This window comes from Oryctolagus cuniculus, chromosome 11 (assembly GCF_051225735.1).
Source record: "Oryctolagus cuniculus isolate XC-2025 breed Fujian yellow rabbit chromosome 11, ASM5122573v1, whole genome shotgun sequence".
Taxonomy (NCBI): Eukaryota; Metazoa; Chordata; class Mammalia; order Lagomorpha; family Leporidae; genus Oryctolagus; species Oryctolagus cuniculus.
Genome location: NC_142877.1, coordinates 110282754 through 110306269, shown reverse-complemented (window position 1 = coordinate 110306269; position 23516 = coordinate 110282754). Strand labels below are relative to the sequence as shown.

At 48.4% G+C, this 23516-nt stretch overlaps 1 protein-coding gene and 1 long non-coding RNA gene across 6 annotated transcripts in view; one reads left to right on the top strand and one right to left on the bottom strand.

The window, feature by feature from the left end:
• Positions 1-15856, top strand: LOC149123614 (uncharacterized). Of its 5 annotated transcripts, none has more exons than XR_016216286.1 (4): positions 1-51; positions 13426-13560; positions 14979-15202; positions 15699-15856. It is a non-coding gene; the product is annotated as an uncharacterized LOC149123614 (long non-coding RNA). The 5 variants fall into 5 exon arrangements; XR_016216285.1 differs by lacking the exon at positions 1-51 and adding an exon at positions 76-263; XR_016216288.1 differs by lacking the exon at positions 1-51 and adding an exon at positions 761-779.
• PWP1 (PWP1 homolog, endonuclein) overlaps positions 14937-23516 on the bottom strand; it is a 28062-nt gene continuing 19482 nt past the window's right edge. The window contains exons 11-15 of the mRNA XM_089307590.1: positions 23361-23472; positions 17588-17678; positions 17370-17491; positions 15855-15960; positions 14937-15192 (exon numbers count right to left, since the gene is read on the bottom strand). Coding sequence (XP_089163716.1) covers positions 15083-15192; positions 15855-15960; positions 17370-17491; positions 17588-17678; positions 23361-23472 — 541 coding nt within the window. The 3' untranslated portion in view covers positions 14937-15082. The remainder of the gene's footprint in view (positions 15193-15854; positions 15961-17369; positions 17492-17587; positions 17679-23360; positions 23473-23516) is intronic.

Genomic DNA, 23516 nt, shown 5'->3' with positions numbered 1-23516 from the left:
CTGGTAAGGTACCGACAGGGTGGAGAGTTGATCTGACTGTGGTATTCGGAGGTGCGCTCTGTGGGAGGTCACCAAGGTTAATTGAGACCGTGGGCCGAGGCCCTTAGGCAGCAGGACTGTGCCGTGTTAGGGGAGGGAGAGGCAGCTGGGCCTGCGCCCTGCTTGCCGCGTGCCGCCCGTGCTGCCTCCGGACTGCCGGGAGCAGCCCCGCATGCCGCCGCCGCCGGATCGGGAGCGTCCCGGCCTTCGGAACCGTGAGCCGAGTTAGTAGACAGTCCTCAGTCTGTGTCGTTCCGTTAGCGCTGCAGGGTGCGGACAGACACCCTGACCCGCTGCTGAGATCCCCCTTGGCTAGAGGCACTCGTGGGGGACTTGTGCGGGGAGCGGAGCGTGGCGGGGCCTCTCTGTGCGGGCTGAGCGATGCCGGGGGGCGCAGGGAGCTGGGTGGTGCCCTGGGCGCTCGCTCGCTTCTGCGAGCGGCGCTGGCAGTCGCGCCTGGAGCCATCGCGCCCTCGCCATCCCACGCGCCGTCTCTGCTGCCCAACGCGCTCCTGTCGCTTAAGCCGGCTCTAGATCTGGTTGTCCGAGGATCGGGGTCCTGACGATGCCGAGGCTCCAATGTCGCCGGGAGCAGATCTTGGAGGAAACGGAGAGACGGAAGGGAGGATGGGAACAGACCGCGGCGCCCGGGGCTGGAACACGGGTTGGATGGGCACCTGTGGTGAAGAGCACCCTGTCAGTAAACTCAGCGGGACCGGAATTGTTCCTCTCCTGTCCTGGTATGGCATCCCTGGAACCTTTGGACACTCCTCGATGCTTTGCTGTTCGTAGCAGATTCTCACAGTTCTGTTTGCTTTCTAGGGTTTGACTCTGGAACAGTCCCCCGGGGAGTTTGGGGGTGTCACCCGGTGCTGGGCCCAGGCAGCGAGAGGAAAAGGAGAATGGGTAGTTACCTGGGGAGGTGGCCACTGAGTGTGTTCATTACCGGAAGTCTGGGAGCCAGCACCGCCTTTCGGAGCGGGGAGGGGGTCGGTGGGCATCGGGAGCTTGGAGGCGTTGGGATCCTCCCGGAAGTCGCACTCCACGTTCCGGTTGGCGCTCCTGCCTGCAGGTACTGACTGCAGGGTGAGGACCTGCTGCGCTGGACCTGGCTTGAGTTCGCAGGTCCCGAGTGTGTCTGGTTTCTCTCTGGGTCAGTCCTATGGCTAAGACGACAGTGCTTCGGGGCAGCCCCGCAGCTGCCTGGTGTTCTGGTGTGGCTGATGTGTGTGCCAGGAGATTGGCATGTTACGTATGCGAACTGTGCTTCAGTCTTCACATTGTCTGTTTCTTCTCTTTCACTTTGGCAAGTTACATTTGCCAGGAATTTGTCCAGACGACGTCACAGAAGGGTATTTTCAGTTTCTGAGTAACTAGTGAATGCCCACTGATTGACTCCTCAATGTCTGCCGCAGCCAGGGCCGGGCCAGACCAAGGCCAGGAGCCTGGAGCCCCATCCGGATCTCCCACGTGGGTGGCAGGAACTCACATGTGTGAGCCATCATCTGCTGCCTCCAGGTGCATTAACAGGGGCTCGACTGGGAAGCGGAGGGGCTGGGACTTGAACCTGCAAGCTGATACGGATGCAGGATACCCAGCTGTGCCACAAGGCCCACGCCCGCCTCCCACCCCTGCCAGCACTCCGAGCGCCTTCATAATCCTCTGACTCCGGGGGCGGGCATTTCAGCCACCCCCTTTCCCCTGGGTGCTGTCACTAAAGGAGCTCTGTGTCCCTTGGAGAGCACTGTGCTGCCTCGCTCTGTCCAGCCTCTTGTGGCCCTGCGTGCACACCTGTGCATGTGGCCATCCGTTGTCTCCATCACTTTCAGAGCGGCTGCTGTGGTAGAAGCCTCCCCTGAGGGCAGGGGCCGTCTGCAGGGTTGGGGTCCTGGGGGCGCAGGCCTTTACCTCCAGCAGCTGGTGCTGCGCAAGGGTCCCCTGGAATCAGGGCGCTCACTGGTGTCCCTGTGGTGGCAGGGCCATGCCAGGAGTCACGGTAGCATCGCCCCAAATTCCTGCAGGGGGCGTGCAGGTCTCGCAGCACCGGCAGGAGCCCCAGGTGTCGGCAGTGCTTGGGCACCCACCTACCTTGTCTCCTCTGTGCCGGGGGTGGGGGGGGCACTGGAGTGGGCAGCGCCCTGGCCCCGGCACTGCAGAGTTCGCTCGCACCCGGAGACCAGTGTGCACAGGGGTAGTGCCGAGGCCCCTGCTGCCACGGCTGGGCGCTGAGATGCACTCCTGGGCTCTCTTTGCTGCTGTCCTCTCCAGTGGTGGGAGTCTTGCGCCTTGCTGACGCCCTCGGCGTGGGGAGGGGTGGTGGAGGCAGTCCCTTGGCTGCCCAGGCTGGCAAGGAGCTGGGCTGTACCCAAACCTCGAGGCTCAGGGCCCCGCCCTGTTTTGTGGATGCACCCCAGGCCTGCATGGTGCAGGCATCGCGGTGCTCGGATGCTGGGGCAGGACTAGAGGCTCCAGCCGCCGGGACTGGCTGGGGATAGCGGCCATCAGGCTTCGGTCTCACTGCAGCAGGCCCAGCATGCAGCTTCAAGGCCAAGGCCCAAGCTCCCCAGTCTGCCCTCCCTCCAGCAGCCTGGAGTCTTGCTCCACTGTCTGCTGAGCGTTGGGGAAGGTTGGTCAAGGTGGTGCCTCGGCCCCCTGGCTAAGGAGCACCCATAGTCTCAACCTGCAGGTGCCAGGCGAGGACTCGGGCTGTGGGATCTTGTCCACAGGGGGCCTGGTACTGGATTTCAAGGCTAGACTACAGACTTCATTTGCTCTGCCTCCCGCAGGCATAGGGAAGGTCCCTCTCCATGCTGTGCTCCGTGGAACTGGGGAGGAGTGAGGGAGGTGTGCGTCTCCCTGCCTGCTTCCGGGCAGACTTTCTTGCTGTAGCACTAAAAGTAGGCCCTGTGCTCTCACCTGGCTTCCTGAGCTCTCACAGAGCTGGCTTGGTGGTGAATAGCTGTTTAAATTTATGTCTCTGGGGGCTGCCACTTTGGTGTAGAAGGCTAAGCCTCTGCCTGCTGCACCAGCATTCCATGTGGGCGCCTGTTGGAGTCCTGGCTGCTCCACTTCTGATCCAGCTCCCTGTTAATGCACCTGGGAAAGCAGTGGCAGATGGCTCCGGTGCTTGGGCCCCTGCACCCATGTGGGAGACCTGGAGGAAGCTCCTGGCTCCTCGCTTTGGCCTGGTCCAGCCCCAGCCATGGCAACCACTTGGGGAATGAACCAGCAGATGGAAGATCTCTCTCTCTCTGTCTCTGCCTTTCAAGTAAATAAATAAGCCTGGAATAAAGATTTTTGTGTCTCTGTGGGGAGATAATTGTGGGATCCTCTGACTCGGCTGCTTTCCTGTTCTGATTCCGCCTACTTTTGGCTTGTGAGATTGATAATGTGTGGTGTTCCTTAGTATGCTAAAGAATCAGGTTTTCACTTTGATTTTCTATATTGTTTGTTTTCTATGACATTAAATTCCACTGATAGCCTTCTATCCACATTTTTGAGCTGAAACTACTGTTTGAACTTTTAAGTGGCACTTGAATACTAATTTTCAATTTTCCTGTTTATAAAATGCATTGTTATAAATCTTATGAATACAGCTAGTTACATCCTATGATTTTTTTTTAAAGATTTATTTATTTGAAAGTCAGAATTAGAGTGAGAGCCAGAGAGAGATCTTGTATCCGGTGGTTCACTCCCCAAATGGCCGCAATGGCTGGAGCTGGGCCATTCTGGAGCCAGGAGCTTCTTCCAGGTCTGTCATGTGGGTGCAGGGGCTGAAGCACTGCGGCCATCTCCTGCTTCCCCAGGCCGTTAGCAGGGGCTAGATCGGAAGTGGAGATTCAGTCCAGCGCTCACAGGATGCTGTCGTCAGAGGTGGAGACTTAACCTACGCCGCAGTGCCTGCCCCCTTCCTGGTCCACTTTGTCATTCAATTAGAGCATTTTCTAATTTCTGTTGTGCACTCTCCTCTGACTCATGGTTTATTTAAAAAAGTTATATGACTTCCAAATATTTGGAAATTGTCTAGGTAATGTTTTCAAATTGATTTCTAGCTTAAATACTCCTAAGTAATTTTAATTCTTTAAAATGTGCTGATGGTTGGGGCCGGCATTCTGGCACAGTTGTGTTAAGCCGCTGCTTGCAATGCCAGCATCCCATATAGGATTGCCGGTTCAAGTCCTGGCTGCTCCTAGTCTCATCCGCTTCCTGCTAATGCTCCTGCGGAAGAAGCACACACAGGATGATCCATGTACCTGGGCCCCTGCCACCCACATGGGAGCCCAGGCTGGAGCTCCTGGCTCCTGGCTTCTGCCTGGTCCAACCCTGGCTGTTGTGGCCTTTTGGGGCGTGAACCAGGAGATAGAGATCTCTTTCTGTCTCTCCCTCCCTACCTCTCTCTCACTGTTGTTTTGCCTTTGAAACAAATCTCTAAAGAAATTCAATACCTAGTCCATCGCTCTGCATGCTGTCAATTTTAGGTTCTATGTGCACTTGAAAAGAATACATATTTTGTTATTTTGTGCGTGCTGTGAATCACAATTAGATCAGCTTTATAATCAAGTTGTTTAGGCCTCTGTCCTTAGAGAGTTTTTTGTCTGCTTTTCTATCAGATGCTGAGAAATGTGTGCAAATATTGTCCATTCTGATTATAGATTTGTCTATTTCTTTTAGTTCTGTCATTTCTGCTTATTTTGAAGTTATATTCTTAAAATTTATAAAACAGATCTGTCAATTTGATGGACTCTTGTTATAGAAAGGACTCTATTTTTATATTTATGCTATTTTTTTTGACAGGCAGTTAGAGAGAGACAGAGAGAAAGGTCTTCCTTCCGTTGGTTCACCCCTAAATGGCCACTATGGCCAGCGTTGTGCCAATCCGAAGCCAGGAGCCAGGTGCTTCCTCCTGTATTTATGCTATTTTTACATCTTTTTTTCTTAAGATTTTAAAATTTATTTGAAACAGTTACAGAGAGAGGCAGAGCCAGAGAGAGGTCTTCCATCTGCTGGTTCACTATCCAAATGACCGCAATGGTCAGCTGTACTGGTCTGAAGCCAGGAACCAGGAGCTTCCTCCGAGTCTCCCACACGGGTGCAGGGGCCCAAGGATCTGGGCCATCCTCTACTGCTTTCCCAGGTCACAGCAGAGAGCTGGATCGGAAGTGGAGCAGCTGAGACTCAAACGGGCCAGCACTTGGGATGCCAGCACTTCAGGCTGGGGCTTTAAACCCGCTGTACCACAGTGCCGGCCCCTATTTTTACATCTTTTTTTTTTTTTTTTTTTTGACAGGCAGAGTGGACAGTGAGAGAGAGAGACAGAGAGAAAGGTCTTCCTTTGCCGTTGGTTCACCCTCCAATGGCCGCCGCGGCAGGCGTGCTGCGGCCAGCGCACTGCGCTGATCCGATGGCAGGAGCCAGGTACTTATCCTGGTCTCCCATGGGATGCAGGGCCCAAGTACTTGGGCCATCCTCCACTGCACTCCCGGGCCACAGCAGAGAGCTGGCCTGGAAGAGGGGCAACCGGGACAGAATCCGGCACCCCAACCGGGGCTAGAACCCGGTGTGCTGGCTCTGCAAGGCGGAGGATTAGCCTAGTTAGCCGCAGCGCCGGCCATCACTAAGATCTATTTTAGTTTAACATTTTATTATTTTATATTTTATTTATTTTTATTTTATTTTATATCTTATTTATCTTTTAGTTTTTTATTTTATTATTTATTTTATTTGATTATATTTTATGCTCTTTTATGTTAGAGTTACACACAGAAGGAGAGGCAGAGAGAGAGGTGTTTCATCCGCTGGTTCACTCCCCAATTGGCCGCAACGGCCAGAGCTGCGCCGATCCATAGCCAGGAGCCAGGAGCTTCTTCTGGGTCTCCCACACAGGTGCATGGGCCCAAGTCCTTGGGTCATCTTTCACTGCTTTCCCAGGCCACAGCAGAGAGCTGGATCAGAAGTGGAGAGCTGGGACTCGAACCAGCACTAATACGGGATGCTGGCACTGCAGACGGCAGCCTAACCTGCTATGCCACAGTGCCAGCCCTTATTTTCATTTAACTTTATATACAGAGGGTTAACTCTATTCTAGGTAAAGAATTCAATGCTTTGTCTGAGAAAGAAGAAAACAACAACAAAACCTGTTTACCCACAGTCCAGGCAAGCACTGTTCAGTTACTGCATTTCGAAGGCGATTTCACTTTTTTTCCTCTTTCCTCTTTGCCCTTTCTTCTCCCTTCTTTCCTTTTGGAAACTTAATTATCTTTGAAGAAGAACCCAAGAATGATACATATTTTGTGAGCTATTAGACATCACTATACTTATGAAACACAAGAATATCCTCTACTTAATACATTAAAAGGAAGTGATTCTTGAACAAGTTTTACTATTGAGTCTCATGATAAAACCCTTTGAGGACAGAAATCGTGCATGGGAAGTAAGTGCACAGTGACTCTAGTTGTTTATTTAACAATTAACACTCTTATGTATGATGTCAGTGATCACCCGAGATTCTTGATATAAGCTGTTTAGGCTATGGAAGTCTTTTGGATTCACAACTTGGCAAGGCCATAAATGAAGTGGAAGTTTTCTCCTCCCTTCAAAGAAAAGTTCATCCTTCTTTGATGCACTTCTTTCCACTGGGGTCTGACCCACAGAGGTCCTTTATGTAGAACATTTTTTGCCACAGTGTCCTGGCTTTCCATGCCTAAAACGCTCCCCTGGGCTTTTCAGCCAGGTCAGAATGCCTTAAGGCTGATTCTGAGGTCAGAGTGCTAAAGTGATTGTCATCCTATGAGTCTGCTGTGTGGTCTGCTTCCCATGTTGGAGCATTCACTTCTTTTTAATTCTATTATTATTACCAAATACTTAGTCCTATTTATATTTTTTACCAACCAGCTTAAGGGAATTTGGGGTTCCATGACAAGTTTTTAAACTGTACCCCTAGAAGTAAGTCCGTATCATACATTTCACAATTACAACTTTAGGATCTTGGTAATTTTTCCCACTGTGCCTAACCTCCCACCCACACTCCCACCCACTTTCCTCTTCCCTTTCTTATTCTTACTCTGATTTTTTACTAAAATTATTTTCAATTAATTTATATAAATTTGGTTAACTCTATTTTAAGTGTTTTAACTGTTTAAGAGTTCAGCAAATGGTATGAAAGAAAAAAGATAAGGAAGATATGATGAAGAAGAAAAAAATTAAAAAAAACTTCTTCAATAGTCAAGACAAGGGCTGTTCAAAGTCATTGCTTCTCGAAGTGTCAATTTCCTTTCTACAGGTTGCCTTTTAGGTGCTCTATTAGTTACCACAGGTCAGGGAGAACATACAGAATTTGTCCCTGTGGGACTGGTATATTTCACTAAGTATGAAATTTTCCAGTATCATTCATTTTGTTGCAAATGGCCAGATTTATTATTTTTATTTTGTTTTTACTTTGTAGTATTCCATGGTGTACATATCCCATAATTTCTTTATCCAGTCTTCAGTTGACAGGCATCTGGGTTGATTCCATGTCTTTGCTATTGTGAATTGAACTGCAATAAACAATGGAGGTATAGATAGCTCCTTCATACACTGATTTCATTTTCCTTGGGTAGATTCCCAGGAGTGGCATGGCTAGGTCATACGGTAGGTCTATATTCAGATTTCTGAGGTGTCTCCATACTGTCTTCCATAGTGGCTTTACCAGTTTACATTCCCAGGGGCCGGTGCTGTGGCACAGTGGGTTAATGCCCTGGCCTGGGCGCTGATTCAAGACCTGGCTGCTCCACTTCTGATCTAGCTCTCTGCCATGGCCTGGGAAAGCAGTGGAAAGATGGCCCAAGTCTTTGGGCCCCTGCACCCACATGGGAGACCCAGAAGAAGCTCCAGGCTCCTGGCTTTGGATTGGTGCAGCTCCGGCCATTGCAGCCAATTGGGGAGTGAACCATCAGACAGAAGACCTCTCTCTGCCTCTCCTCTCTCTGTGTAACTCTTTCAAATAAATAAATAAATCTCTAAAAAAAATTTACATTCCCACCAACAGTGGATTAGGGTATCTTTTTCTCCATATCCTCACCAGCATTTGTTGTTTGTGGATTTCTGTATAAAAACCATTCTACTTGGAGTGAGGTGAAACCTCATTGTGGTTTTGATTTGCATTTCCCTGATGACTAGTGATCCTGAGTATTTTTTCATGTGTCTGTTAGCCATTTGGATTTCCTTTATTGAAAAATGTCTGCTGAAGTCCTTTGCCCATTTCTTAACTGGATTGTTTGCTTGCTGTTGTTGAGTTTCTTGATCTCTCTATATATTCTGGTTATTAATCCTTTATTGGTTGTATAGTTTATTCCATTCTGTCAGTTACCTCTTCACTTTGCTGATTGTTTCTATTGCAGCACAGAAGCTTCTAACTTTGATGTAATCCCATTTGTCAATTTTGGCTTTGATGGCCTGTACCTCTAGGTTTTTTTCCCATGAACTCTTCATTTCTGCTGATGTCTTGTAGGTTTTCCCCAATATTCTCTAATAATTTGATGGTATTGGGTTGTAGATTTAGGTCTTTAGTCCATGTTGAGTGGATTTCAGTGAAAGGTGTAAGGTATGGGTCTTGATTCATGCTTCTGCATGTGGCGATCCCATGTTCTCAGCACCATTTGTTCAAGAGATTGTCCTTGCTCCAGGGATTGATTTTAGCTCCTTTGTCAAAGATAAGTTGGTTGTAGATGCTTGGATTGGTATTCTGTTCCACTGGTCTATTCATCTGTTTTTGTACCAGTACAAGGCTGTTTTGATTATAACTGCCCTATAGTATCTCTTGAAATCTTGTATTGTGAGGCTGGCACTGTGACATAGAGGGTAAAGCCACCACCTGCAGTGCTGGCATCCCATATGGGCACCAGTTTGAGTCCTGGCTGCTTTACTTCCAGTCCAGCTCTCTGCTATGGGCTGGGGAAGCAGAAGATGGCCCAAGTCCTTGGGCTCTGCACCCACGTGGGAGACCCAGCAGAAGCTCCTGGCTTCGGATTTGTTCATCTCCAGCCATTGTGGTCATCTGGGAGTGAACCAACAGACAGAAGACCTCTCTCTGCCTCTGCCTCTCTGTAACTCTGCCTTTCAAATAAAATAAATAATCTTTAAAACAAACAAAAAAGAAATCTGGTATTATGATGCCTCTTGCTTTGCTTTTGTTATAGAAGATTTTTTTTTAGCTATTCAGGGTCTCCTGTGTTTTGATATATTATCATCTTCATTTGTTTCCAGAAATTTTATTTTTCTTCATTCTTCAATGATCCACTGTTTGTTCAGGAGCATCTTGTCCAGTCTCCACGTTTTCGCATATGTTCTAGGGACTCCAGAGTTGCTGATTAGCAACTTCATCCTATTATGGTCCCTGAAGATGATGGTATGATTTCAATTTTTTTTTTTTTAATTTGCTGAGACTTGCTTTATGTCCTACCATGTGGTCAATCCTAGAAAGTTCCATGCACTGGTGAGAAGAAGTGTGTTCTGTGGCTGTAGAATGGAAATCTCTATAGATATGTAGGTTCATTTGGTCTATAGTGTTGACTAACTTGTTCCCTTGCTGATTTTCTGTATGGCTGATCTGTCCATTGCTGAAAATGGGGTATTGAAGTCCCCCATTACTTTTGTATTTGAGTCTATGAATCCTTTTAGATCCATTAACATTTCTTTTAAATAGCCAGGTGCCCTGTATTTGGGTGCATATACATTTATAATAGTCACATCTTCCTGTTGAATTGATCCCTTAATAATCATATAGTGCTCTTCTTTGTCTCTCTCTCTCTCTCTCTCTCTTTTTTTTTTTTTTTTTTTTTTGGACAGGCAGAGTGGACAGTGAGAGAGAGACAGAAAGGTCTTCCTTCGCCGTTGGTTCACCCTCCAATGGCCACCACGGCTGGTGCACTGCGGCTGGCACACCACGCTGATCCGATGGCAGGAGCCAGGTGCTTCTCCTGGTCTCCCATGGGGTGCAGGGCCCAAGCACTTGGGCCATCCTCCACTGCACTCCCTGGCCACAGCAGAGAGCTGGCCTGGAAGAGGGGCAACCGGGGCAGAATCCAGCACCCCGACCGGGACTAGAACCTGGTGTGCCGGCACCGCAAGGCGGAGGATTAGCCTAGTAAGCCGCGGCGCCAGCCCTTTGTCTCTTTTAACTGTTTGGATGTTAAAGTCTGTTTTGCCTGATATTAGGATGGCGACATCGGCTCTTTTTTTGGTTTCTGTTAGCATGGATTATCTTTGCCATTCTTTCACTTTCAGTCTGTGAGTATCATTGTTGGTGAGATGTGTTTCTTTTAGGCAGCAAATAGATGGGTTTTCTTTTTTAATCCATTCAGCCAGTCTCTGTGTCTTTTAACTGAAGAGTTGAAGCCATTTGCATTCAGGGTGACTATTGTTAAGTAATGACTTTGCCCTGCCATATTTCCGTTAATAGTCCTATTTTTAAACTTTGTGTTTCCTTTGTGCATTTACTGCCTTCACCTTCTTTTGTAGTGATGTCTGTTTCTGTGTGTAGCACATCCATGAGCATTTTTTTGTGTGGCTGGGCAGGTAGTGACATGACACATTCTTAAAATTTCTGTTTGTTATGGAAGGTCTTTATTTCACCTTCATTCACAAATGAGAGCTTTGCAGGGTACAGTATTCTGGGTTGATTTTTTTTTTTTCTCTTAAGACTTGGAATATATCTTGCCATTCTCTCCTAGCCTGTAAGGTTTTTGATGAGAAGTCTGCTGTGAGCCTAACTGGAGTTCCTCTGAATGTAATCTGGTGATTCTCTTGTGTACAATTTAGAATCTTTCCTTTATATTTCACTGTGGAGAGTTTTACAATGTGTTATGGTGAAGCTCTTTTATGGTTGTGTCTACTGGGAGTTCTATGTGCTTCCTGTTCTTGGATGTCCCCTTCTTTCTCCCAATTGGGGAAGTTTTCTGGTATTTCATTAAGGCGGCTTTCTAATCCTCTCTTTGCATGTCCTCAAGAATTCCTAGGACCTGTATTTTGGGTTGTTTGATAGTATCTTGTAGATCTCCAATACTGTCTTTTAGTTTCCTATTTTCTTCTTGTTTTTGGTCTGACTGTAAACTTTCCAGAGATTTGTCTTCTAGTTTGGATATTCTTTCTTCTCCCTCACCTACTCTGTCAAGTCTTTCCACTGTTTTATTTGATCTATTGAATTCTAGTATTTCATCTTGATTTCTCTTTAATATCTCAATTTCATGGGAAAATTTTTCACTCATGTATAGTTTTCTTTAGTTCGTGAATTCGCTTCTGATTGCTTCTAAGTAATCTGGTGATTAGGTTTCTGAATTCTCTTTCTGGCATTTCCTAAATCTCTTCATCTTCACCTTCTAGTTGAATTGTAGTGTTCCTTTGGGGGGGGGGGGGCTATAGTGTCTTCCTTATTTTTTTCCTTTTTTTTTTTGTCATTTGTGTATTTTTTTTTTAACTGTCTGGTGGCTTTTATCTTTGGTTCGTGTCTCTGTGACTTAGTTGGGACATCTGTACTTCCAGTGAAAACCAAGAGATGTGCTCTGGGTGTGGCTAGAATGCTCTGTTCAGTATTCTAGGGTGAAGCAAGCATCCAAGGTAAGACCCCCACTGGGCTTGGTAGCTGTGCTCTGGTTATCTGGATGGAGAATGGTCACCTCTGTTGGCATGACCTGCCCTTCTCCTCACAGCTCTGGGATGCTCCAGCATTCGTCCCTGGTGTGCTCAGCACTCATTCGCACTGCTTAATGAACTGCACATTTGATCTGTGGAGTCTTTACTGTGAGCACCGTTCCATTACGAGCTGCCATAGATAACCGAGGAGCTCAGGGCGAGTGGAGAAGCGCTCTGTAGCTGCCCAGGGCTGAGCCATACTTTGTCTCCTCTTATGCAGTTCTCTGACTCAGCTCCCAGCGTGGGTTTTTCCTTCTGTTAAGTCTCTGGATGGTGGGCCTGCAGAGGCCCCACCCACTGGAGGCCTGCTCACTTCTTGGTGGTGGGGGGTAGGGTATTGACATAGGCAGGGCTTCCCTCTCCCTCCCTTCCCATTTCCAGGCAACTGGTTCAGTATAGCTTGGAGAGGGAAGGAGTCTTCTCAATGGTTGTGGCCCTCGCTGTTTGGGTGGGGGGGTGAGGCGACCCCTGCTATTGCTGGACGCATCCACTGGAGATAGCCACCTGCCTGTGTCCTAAACAAATGGTGTGACCCTTCTCCCAGCTGGATGCAGGCCTCTGCTCTAGCAGGTGTGTGTGTGTGTGTGCGCCACCCTCTTCCTGCCTCTGCTGTCCCAGGGTACTCGTGTGGAACTTCAAAAGCAGCTCACCAACTCTCCCTCCTGTCACGTGAGGCCCCATGGGTCCGAGGACTCCCCTCTCACCTGGTCTGTCAGGGCTGGTGTTCTCCCTGGGTCCAGGCTTCTGCTTTTTTGGTTGCATATTTGCTCTTTTGGTGCAGACCTGGATTGTCTCTATTGTTTTCACTGGGTTTCCTGCTGTGGATGTTCCATGGCTTTATCTTGAGCATGCATTTTCTCCCCTTTTGAAAGCTCATGTCCAGTGTGAGCCCATTGTATGAATTTCTCTGTAGGTCTGTTTCTCTCTTGGCCCTTAGTAATTTCTGATGGGATGTGGAAATCGTAAATAAGAAACTAGAAGCTACAGACAAAATGATCCTTTCCAAGCAGCCACCCTGTCCCCTGGCCAACCAGAGTACAGACCCTCAGTACAGTCAGACTGAGTGAGTTCAAGGCTGGGATTCAGGTTTTACCAAGTGGGCTCTACTTGGGTTTACAACTTCCCAGGTGTAGTGTGGGTCAGACAGAGAGGGGCCAGGGTATTTGTAGAGATCTTCCTCCTAGGGATCCCTAAGTTTGTTTGGCTTTTTTCATATTTGAGAGACTGCCCAATGTTTTGCTGGACCTTTCACCTTCTTTCTTATTTTTTGGTAAGTTTCTCACCTCCCACAACAACAAAAATCGGCAAATGCCTGGGAAGAAAACCAGCACACCATGAAGGGTCACTCTTGGTGTGCTCCCTCTCTCGGGATCTTTGTCAGTCACATCCTGGCCCTCTGATGACTTACAGACGTTGCCTACATTGTCTTCAGCGCCTCTTATTCTCGGTGTCAGAGCTAGAAATGGGAAGTAGATGATAAGTAATCTTTAAACTCCTGTTCTGGATGTTTGTGCAGATATTGTCTTATTTATCTTAAAGTCTCCCTTTCCATTTATTACATCAACTTTATTGAATATTTTCATGAAATGGAATTGGACTTTCTTGGAAAAATTGAGGCATTATGGTTACAGCTGTATAAAGTGCTATGTAAGTTATTTCTATGGTATAAAACAACTGGTCTCAATGAATTTGAATTCACTATAGCCTACCTACCTCTAGGGAGAATTTTTTAAAAGAAGACACTGCTTTCCCTTTGACATACATTGTGACTCCACGGCATTTCCACACGCGAACACCAATCCTGACAAACCCCTGGTGAGGAAGAGGCTGCAGCACAGGAAATCCACGGCTCAGGTAGACTCACCCAAGAGCAGTACATTCCCATGGTAGGAGGTGGTGGGGAATGCTTTCCTCAGTCTGCCTTCTTTCGAATCTGCAATCCTGGCTGAGGTCTGAGTTCTCCTGTTACCCAGTGCCCAGGCCAGCACAGAGGTCCAGAACCACTCTAACCACCCCCACTTCCCAGTCCCAGCACTTAGCATTCATCAGGCCTAGTCCTTTCAAAGTGGAAGTCAAAGTGTTAACCCCACTTTACCACTTAAACGTTAGGTGCTTAGGTAGAACCACAGGACTACAGAAAGCAGTACAAGTTCTTTACTTCTGGCACAGCTGAGTCTTGAAAGGCCAGGAAAGATGCATTTGTAGAGCTATTCTAAAACATCAAGTGTGAGACAAAGTCAACTAAGTTTAAATATGTAAGAGATCTCCCTCTAGCTGCCATTAATCGTGAGTGATCCAGGGCTTGTTTTGAGAAAAGCCAAGTCAAAGCAACAAACACTTCCGTCAGTTGGCCTTTCTGGAAAAAGAGGTTTTGGTGAACCTAAGTAGCTACACGTGTGACCCTCCACACTGTTAGCACTAAGATGATCAAGGTCCCACTTCCCCCCTTAGGAATCACACAGGACATACTCACAATCGATTAGGGTCTGACAGCTCATCTACCCCACAAAGTTAGGGTTGAGTGTCATAAATGAGATCTTTCAGTGCCTGCTAAAATTCACACTAAATAAAAAGACAATCTGTAACTGGACTTGTCCCTGGTGAGGTGGAAAGCACGGACTGCTTTTTCACATTAAGTCTCAAGCACTAGGCATGGGAACAGGCATTCAGTGTTTGAGAAGAGCCTGCCTCTTCTCTTTGGTAACCTGAAGGCCATGTCAGTAATGAACAGCAGGCCATTTTTAATCAACTCAGTAGCTCATGAGCATTACTTTGTGAACAGTCAGGCAGGCCAGTACCATGTTCACTTTTAGCCAAATCCCCTTTCCAGGGCCAGGCTCACCCATCTTTTTTTTTTTTTTTTTTTTTTTTGACAGGCAGAGTGGACAGTGAGAGAGAGAGAGAGAAAGGTCTTCCTTTGCTGTTGGTTCACCCTCCAATGGCCACTGTGGCCAGTGCGCTGTTGCCGGCATACCACGCTGATCCGATGGCAGGAGCCAGGTGCTTCTCCTGGTCTCCCATGGGGTGCAGGGCCCAAGGACTTGGGCCATCCTCCACTGCACTCCTTGGCCACAGCAGAGAGCTGGCCTAGAAGAGGGGCAACCGGGACAGAATCCGGCATCCCGATGCCGCAAGGCGGAGGATTAGCCTATTGAGCTGTGGCGCCAGCCCAGGCTCATCCATCTTAAGATTACAGGGTCTCCCCCCTCTTAACAGTGAGAGAAAGCATGTTTAAGGAGTTACTTTAAAAACCTTTTTATTCTCTTTTGAAGGGGCATGTCTGCCCTCCGGCTGCATCCCCGGCAGGAGGCGCTGAGCTGTCACTCTGCACGGCGAGCACTTTGAGGCCGGCTTTCAGAGAAGCCTGTGCTCTTCGTTAAGACTCCATGGGCGTGTCCGAGCTCCTGCTTCCGAAAGGGCCGCTGACAGATGAACTTCTCGTGCTGCCGAGAACAAGCCGCTCTCGTCTTCCAAACGCTTCATTTACTAAAACACAGTAAGTGCTCAGGAAATTAGCAGTTCATGATATAGAGACTAAATGTGGAGAAGAGCAATGATGTCTCTATTTTTAGAACCAGCATAAACACTTAAGTGCCACTTTACAAAAAGAAAAGTAACCTGGAAGTGAATCGCCACTTGCAAGGGTTCTTTGTGTGCTGTCTTCTCCTAGACTGACCTCAGCTGCTCTGATAATGGAGCTCCTATCTCTCACAACAGTGCCTCTGTCTTTTATTCTACACTTGATTAGTTCTATTTTCTTTCTTTCATCTTTGCTCCTATCACTGACCAGCACACAGTCTGTCTGTAGGAGAGAGCTCTATAGCAGAATGACCTGAGAGAACTCTCAGGATCCCTCTGTAGGGAGGGCGGGGTCAGGAAGCATACACTGGAGAGACCGCTCAGGGGAGGTGCACTCACAGGGGTAACTGGGGGGGGCGAGCGCCACTCTGATCCCTCACCGCACGTCCTCAGAACGTCTTTGTTGTTTTCAGCTCTTCTACTGGCATGAGTGTGGAGACAAAGCTATGCACCCATGAACACCGCAAACCACACCGGACCCTGTCTTGGCATGCCCCACCTTTGCTGCCCATGTAATGTATGTGAGCCACACATTCTACTGTCCTAAAAGGACTAACACAGATTCTCACCTGACGAGACCGTGCTTATGTCCCAGACCCGAAGTCCTTCTTTCTGACCTCCAAAGGCGTAAACAAATGGTAGATCAGGGCAACAGGAGGAACAGAAGAGAACTCCCTGCGGAGAAAACAGTCAGTGACTTCGATTTTTCCCGAGAGCTCATTACTCTGGAACGCCACTCTTCCTGGTAAGGACCTACAGTGGGAAAAGCTACCCGAAACCAGCTCACCAATATTCCCCTGAAGCCCACGGTCAGGATGGGGGTGGGGGGACATTAGTGTGGTATGAAGCTGTTTAAGCTCAGCCCCATGGCCACCCTATGAGGACATGGGTATGCTCTGACCACTTGGCTATCTCGCCATTCTGTCTTAAAGGGATTTCCACATAAATCTAATATGTATTTCCAAAACCTTCACTATCCTGACAGTGCTACTGCAGGGCACAAATAATAATCATTTTAAGACCTATGTTTTCATTTTATAATATTGATGTATGATGGGAAATACCAGCATGAAAAAATGTTAATCTCAGTGAAATAACCACTGTATTTGTTGGGGGCTGGCGCCGTGCTCACTTGGCTAATCCTCTGCCTGCGGTGCCGGCACCCCATACGGGCACCAGTTCTAGTCCCGGCTGCCTCTCTTTCGATCCAGCTCTCTGCTGTGGCCCGGGAAGGCAGTGGAGGATGGCCCAAGTGCTTGGGCACCTGCACCCCATGGGAGACCAGGACGGAAGCACCTGGCTTCAGATCGGTGTAGCTCCAGCCGTAGTGGCCATTTGGGGAGTGAACCAATGGAAGGAAGACCTTTCTCTGTCTCTCTCTCACTGTCAAATAAGTAAAAAATTAAAAAAATCTGTTGGATTTGAAGATAAGCGTGAATGTTTTCCGGGCTGGTATTGTGGCATAGTGGGTTAAGCCCCCACCTGCAATGCCCCCACCCCAGATGAGCACTGGTTCAAGTCCCAGCTGCTCCATCCCTGAGCCAGCTCTTCGTTAAGGCGCCTGAGGAAGCTCCTGGTTTCAGCTTGGCCATTACAGCCATTTGGGGAGTGAACCAGCAGATGGAAGATCTGTCTCTCACTCTTTCTGTGACTCTGCCTTTCAAATACATAAATCTTAACAATGTTTACCTTCCCCGGAGTAACTAATACACAGGTACATGATTTTCAACAGCTATGTGGTGTTCTGTGATCTATCAAGCTCAGTGCCTGGTACACAACAGGTGTTCAATACAGAAAAATTCCTGGTTCTTTCTAAGCATCAGGATTTCCTAGGGTGAGACAATGGCCACTTCACCTGTGTCCTAGAGAAGCCCTCGCCCCCTCCTTACTCGACAGCTGTTACTCGTGTGAAGTAGAAACTGACCCTCCGAGTCTCTCTTCTCCCAGAATGGTCTGAGGCCCCTAAACCTCCCACCACAATTAACTTCCCAACTTGTCCACATTCTTTACTGCACTGATTCCCCGAGAATGACAAGCGACACAGGTGAAAAACAGAAAACTAAGAGACTCAGGGAGATTCTTACCATTTTCATGTCCCGGGAATGAACCAGACTCGGCCTGTCTCCCAGTATGTCCCAGATCTTCACGTATTTGTCTGCTGATGCAGTCACAAGACAGCCCTTGATCTGACTGCTGAGATCAAGCCCTAAAAGGAAGACAGTGTTAATTCAGACTCACCTTCAAATACAGATTTACTTCCTCACAAGTTAATAGAAATCAAAGAAATACTATTCTTACTCACCAGAGATTTCATCATTATGTGCATTAAGTGTAAAAACCGGCTTGTCTGAACGTGCATCCAAATTATACACAAAGCCGTCATCCGTGCTGGCCTGCAGGGGTAGGAGGGGGACAGCCATGCTATATGACCACAGACTCGGCAGTGGACAAACACGCAGCCTAAATGTGACTTACCTGCGGGGCTTGTTCAGGATTAACGCGGACAGAAAGAATTTACTTGTGGAAGAGCCATGTCTCGGCTCACATGGACCACCTCTGATATGTTCATTACTTAGGCAGATAGGCGTACGAAGCTGTAGTGAATGGAATGGGACGGGACCCAGCCATGTGGAAGCACAAAGCTGAGAGTAACACCCACGAGGCAGAGGTGACAGGCCCGGCCGTGGAACATGGAGAGAGCAGGTTTCTACAGGTGGAGCAAGGAGGCAGCTGCGCTAGATGTGCCGGCGACCATCTCCCCCCAGAGAAACCAATCTGTAGCGCAGTCATCAAGTTCCCAGCATGAGAGCCGAGAAGCCAGGAGAGATACCACGGTGCCTGGACTAAGTCTAACAGTGAGAAAAGATGCATGGAAGGAGGCTGAAAGGTACCACTTGCTCACATCACCCTTCCCCAAGCTCCACGCAGCACACGTAGAGAAAGGTACCTTCCACTCTGCTCAGGAGAGGCAGAGGTGGTTAGGCCGTCCTTACACCTGAAACTCAAAACCAGGCTGCTACAGTAGAACCTACAGCCCCACGGCTCCTTTCCCCAGGCGATACCTGCAGACTGGGCCTTCGCACTCTCCTTAGCCAGGTGGCCAAGGGACCACTTCCATCCTCCCTCCCCCAACCTTCTGCAGACAGCAGAGCAAGTGTCCAGCCACTGGTGAGTGAGGCAGAAAGGTAGCTTAGGACTGCCTTGAAGCTCAGTGCTAGGCCTGCAACAGGGGACCCAGCACCACAGAGAGGCCAAAGGCCTCTATTCCCGGGCCGCGCCTGCAGACAGAACTTTTGGATCTGCCATGGCACCAAGGAGACCTGCATGCTGGAAGGACAAGCACTTCAGCCCGCATCACTGCGAGTCTTGCACAGGCCAGCTTACATCCTAAGACTGCTCAGGGCCCAGAGACTCACTCAGGCATGACTCAGCTTAGTGTCAGCAGGGGCGGCCAAAGGGAACTGGTAACCCATCACCGGGCAGATACTAGCGGTCCCCACCTCTAGGCCCCGGGCTGTACATGGAATCGCTGGGCCACCCCAGTCCCAGATGGGGACTCGTGGCCCCAGCAGCATCACCTGTGGCTGCCTGCAGTGCCCCAGGGCTCCAGTCCACCTCAGCAGCAGGCTGCCCAGAGTGAAATGGGTCTTGCTGCACTGGTCTTGGCAGGCTGTGGCCTTGAGTGTGACCTAGCACGGCAGAGCAGGTGGCCACACTACTGCTCATTTTACTCCTCCTCCAACCCTAGCAGTCTAACGAGTGATGTCTGCTTGGGGGAAGAAAGGCCAGGATGTCAAGACACTACACGGAAAGCTGGGGATGGTGCTACAGTGACCCTGGCCATGTCCCTGACAACATGGGAACGCAAGGGGCTCCTTCAGGACCCCAGCCACAGTGGGCTAAGGGCTAGCAATACCAGATCCCACCCTGAACACTGCTCCCAGAATCTATACCCCAAGCACCCACTGCTGCTACCATCAGTTCCTGTGGGAGGACGAATACGGAGACTACACTGTAGCATTCACCTGGAAATAGAATTTAGACAGCCTACCAAGCCAACACCACAGCCACATCTTCAGGAAAAAGCCTTTTACAACAGAAGCTACTTGCTGAAAATGAGAGTGATACCTCATCTGCCACAGGTCAGGTATCAACGAGGGACACAGCAGGACAAAGCAGGCACTATGATGCCCTAGAGGAACATGTCGGCGCTTCAGTGACAGAGTCCAGAGGGAAGATGCAATGCCTCATCAAAATTCAACAGAGTACAAGGATGCCCGAAGAGACACAAGAGAACACAGACACACAGCTGAATGGAAACAGGAAAACAAAGTGTGGCATGAATGAGGAATTCACCAGAGGGAGAGGGAGAAATCCTGGAAATCACCAAACAGAAATCCTGGAATTGAACTCAGTAAAAACAAACAACCAACCCCAAATCACGGTTGAAAGTCTTAATGGGCTAGATCAAGCACTAGAGAGAAAATCCATACTACCCAACATGATTTATAGACTCAATACAATCCCCCCATCAAAATACTAATTATATTATTTACAGAACTATAAAAACATAAAATTCATATGGAAGCACAAAAGAACAAGAATAGTTTTGAACAAGGTTGGAGGCATCAAAATGCCAGATTCCAAGACATACTCTGTTAAGCACGACAACGTAGTACTAGCAGATAATCAGACCGACCAATGGAAGAGTAGAGATCTCCTATGTGAATCCACACAAACACAGCCAACTGATGCAGGTGCCAAAACACTGCAGAAAGGAGGCCTCTTCCATAAATAAATGGTGCTGGGAACACTGGGTATCCACAGGCAGAAATCTGACACCAGCTCCCATCTCTAACTTCACAGAAAAGTCAACTCAAAACGGAGGGTTCTAGGGCCAGCACTGTGGCATAGTGGCCAAAGCCTCTGCCTGTAGCGCTGGCATCCCAAATGGGTGCTGGTTTGTCTCAGCTGCTCCTTTTCCATCCAGCTCTCTGCTTGTGGCCTGGGAAAGCAGGAGAGGATGGCCCAAGTGCTTGGACCCCCGTACCTGTGTGGGTCACCCAAAGGGAGCTCCTGGCTTTGGATGGGCCCAGCTCTGGCCATTACAGCCATTTAAGGAGTAAACCAGCAGATGGAGGACCTTTCTCTGTCTCTTACCCTGCCTCTCAAATAAAATCTTTAAAAAAAAAAAAAAAAAAAGGAGTGTTCTAAGACCTGATACTATGAAGCTACTAGAAGAAAACAGGGGAAACACAGACACAGGTATAAGCAACAATTTTTTGGATAGGACCCCCAAAACAAAAGCCAAACTAGACAAATGAGATTATGTCAAACTAAGAAGATTCTGCACAGCAAAAGCATATGATCAACTGATAGAACAGGGAAAATATACTTGCAAAGTATTCATCTGATAAAGGATTAGTATCTAGAATATATAAGGAACTCAAAAACTTATTAAAAAAATCTAGTTAAGAAACGGGTAGAGCATATGAACAGGCATTTTACAAAAGAAGAAACACGAAGTGCTAACAAACATATGAGGGGAAAAACCCAATTATGAGCATCAGGGAAATACAATCAAGGCGACAGTGAGGTATTGTTTCACTCCAGTAAGAATGGCTGTTATCGGGGGCCGGTGCTGTGGCATAGCAGGTTAAAGCCCCGGCCTGCAGTGCCAACATCCCAAACGACCATGGGTTCAAGTCCTGGCTGCCCCACTTCTGATCTAACTCTGCTGTGGCCTGGGAAAACAGTAGAAGATAGCCCAAGTGCTTGGGCCCCTGTACCCACATGGGAGAACTGGAAGAAGCTCCTGGCTCCTGATCTGCGCAGTTCTGGCCGCTGCGGTCAACTGGGGAGTGGGCCAGCAGATGGGAGACCTCTCTCTCTGGCTCTACCTCTTGTAACTCTTTCAAATAAACAAAATAAATCTTTTAAAAAAATGGTTATTATCAAAATCACAAAAAATGTTGGCGAGGATGTAGAGAAAAGGGAAGGGTTATACAGTGTTGGTGGGAATGCAAATTAATACAGTGACTATGAACAGTATGATGTTCCTCGGAACACTAAAAACAGATCTATGATAGATCTGTGTGACCCAGCCGTCTCACTTTGGGTATACATCTGAAGGAAATGAAATCACCTCTCAAGGTACCTTCACTGCAGCTCTATGCACAACAATCAATAAAGTGGAATCCACCGAGGTATCCACTGATGGATGAGGAGATTAAAATGTGGTAAATACTTGCAATGGAGTATTATTCAGCCATAAAAATGAGTGAAATCCTGACACTCACAGCAGAGTGGACAGAACTGGAAGACAACATGTTCAGTGAAAATACGCCAGACACAGAAAACCAAATGCTGCACGTTACTGCATGTTCTCTCCCAAACATAGATGTTAAGAAGAAAATCGGGGTCGGCGCCGCGGCTCACTAGGCTAATCCTCCACCTTGCGGCGCCGGCACACCGGGTTCTAGTCCCGGTCGGGGCGCCGGATTCTGTCCCGGTTGCCCCTCTTCCAGGCCAGCTCTCTGCTGTGGCCCAGGAGCGCAGTGGAGGATAGCCCAAGTGCTTGGGCCCTGCACCTGCATGGGAGACCAAGAGAGGCACCTGACTCCTGGCTTCGGATCAGCGCGATGCGCCGGCTGCAATGCACCGGCCGCAGCGGCCACTGGAGGGTAAACCAACGGCAAAAGGAAGACCTTTCTCTCTGTCTCTCTCTCTCATTGTCCACTCTGCCTGTCAAAAAAAAAAAAGAAGAAGAAGAAGAAGAAAAAAATCGACCTGAACTTAGAAAGTGGTTACTAGAGCAGGGAACAGTGAGAAGATACGGGACAGAGGGAAAAACGGGATACGGGATAGCTGGGTAACCAGTATCAAAACAGTGAGGTAGGAGTCCGCTCCAGTGGCCCACAGCAGTGAATAAAGAACTGGAAGAGCTGCTGGCTCCAATGTAAGAGGTAAGGACAGGGAAAGCTGAATTGCTGGTAGGCAAGTTTACACTGTACACCTGTGGTGAAATAGTATACTATATTCTGTAGCACATGTAAATAATTTTTTTAAAGAGAAAATTAAAAAGAGCCCTGAGTGGACAGCAGAGGCCCAGTGAGGACAGGTAGCCTAGGTCTGGGCTGGGCAGGAGCCCAGGGAACGGGAGGAGCAGAGCAGGAAGATGAGGGAAGAGAAGGAACAGGCAAGGAAGGGCAAGCAAAGACGACAAAGGCCGGCTGCAGCAGTCCTGACGGCTGGGCGGCCCAGACGAACGGAGAGGGCAGTGCCCTCCTGAGACCAGAGCCACCCCTCACCCCTGACTGCAGAGAGCCAAAGTACAGCCCGACACTGGCTTCCCCGGCTTTCCACCGCAGGTGACTGGGACCTGTCCCCCGGCTTCCGGTGCCGAGGGTGCAGCGGTCAGAGGACGCGTTCTTGGAATCGGCACTTCAGGACCTTTAGTAAATCTTTTAAGGAACCCGCTTTTAGAAAACTCCGTCCTTGCAGAACAATACATGGCTGCTCTAGGAAAACCGGGAAACACGCATGTGGGACATCTTGTTTAACCTTCCCTTCCTGATCAGAGTTGGCAGTTCACTTCTTCACGGACTGACAAGTACGCCACATGGAAAATGTCTCTGTGCAGACAATAAGGGTGATTACGGAAAGGTTTCTGCATTGGACAGTCTATTAATTACACAGGCTCATATTCTGCAGACCAGAGCGCCATTTACGTATGAGCATTTAAACAGAAGACTGTCTTCCTCCCTGACTCAGCCATTTAAAAAAAGCAAAGAATATTAACTATGCTTTGCATTTCAAAATACACCGCAAATTAAATGATCAAAAGCATTAAGTAACCATAAGATGTGGCATACTCTGAAATGGTTGGCGGCTACAAATCATTTACATATTCACGTATTTCTGTGTGATTGTAAAAACATTTTTTCAATACTAGTACCCAAATAACTCAGACTATTACTATAGTAAAAGCTTTTCAGAATTTCTCCACAATGGAATTACAGAAAATAACCTGTTGGTAAACTGAAAAAGCCAAACAATTACATGCACACTCTTACCAAAAAATGACAAGGTGAGAAGTGATTCCAAGTCACTCTCTCAATCTGCCCGCTGAAGCGCCACATCCGATTGCTCTCATCTGGACTCCGGCAGTCATATAAAGCCACCGACCTGGACACATTCGGGCAAAGTTAGGCTCTGAAGAGTCCGGGCTT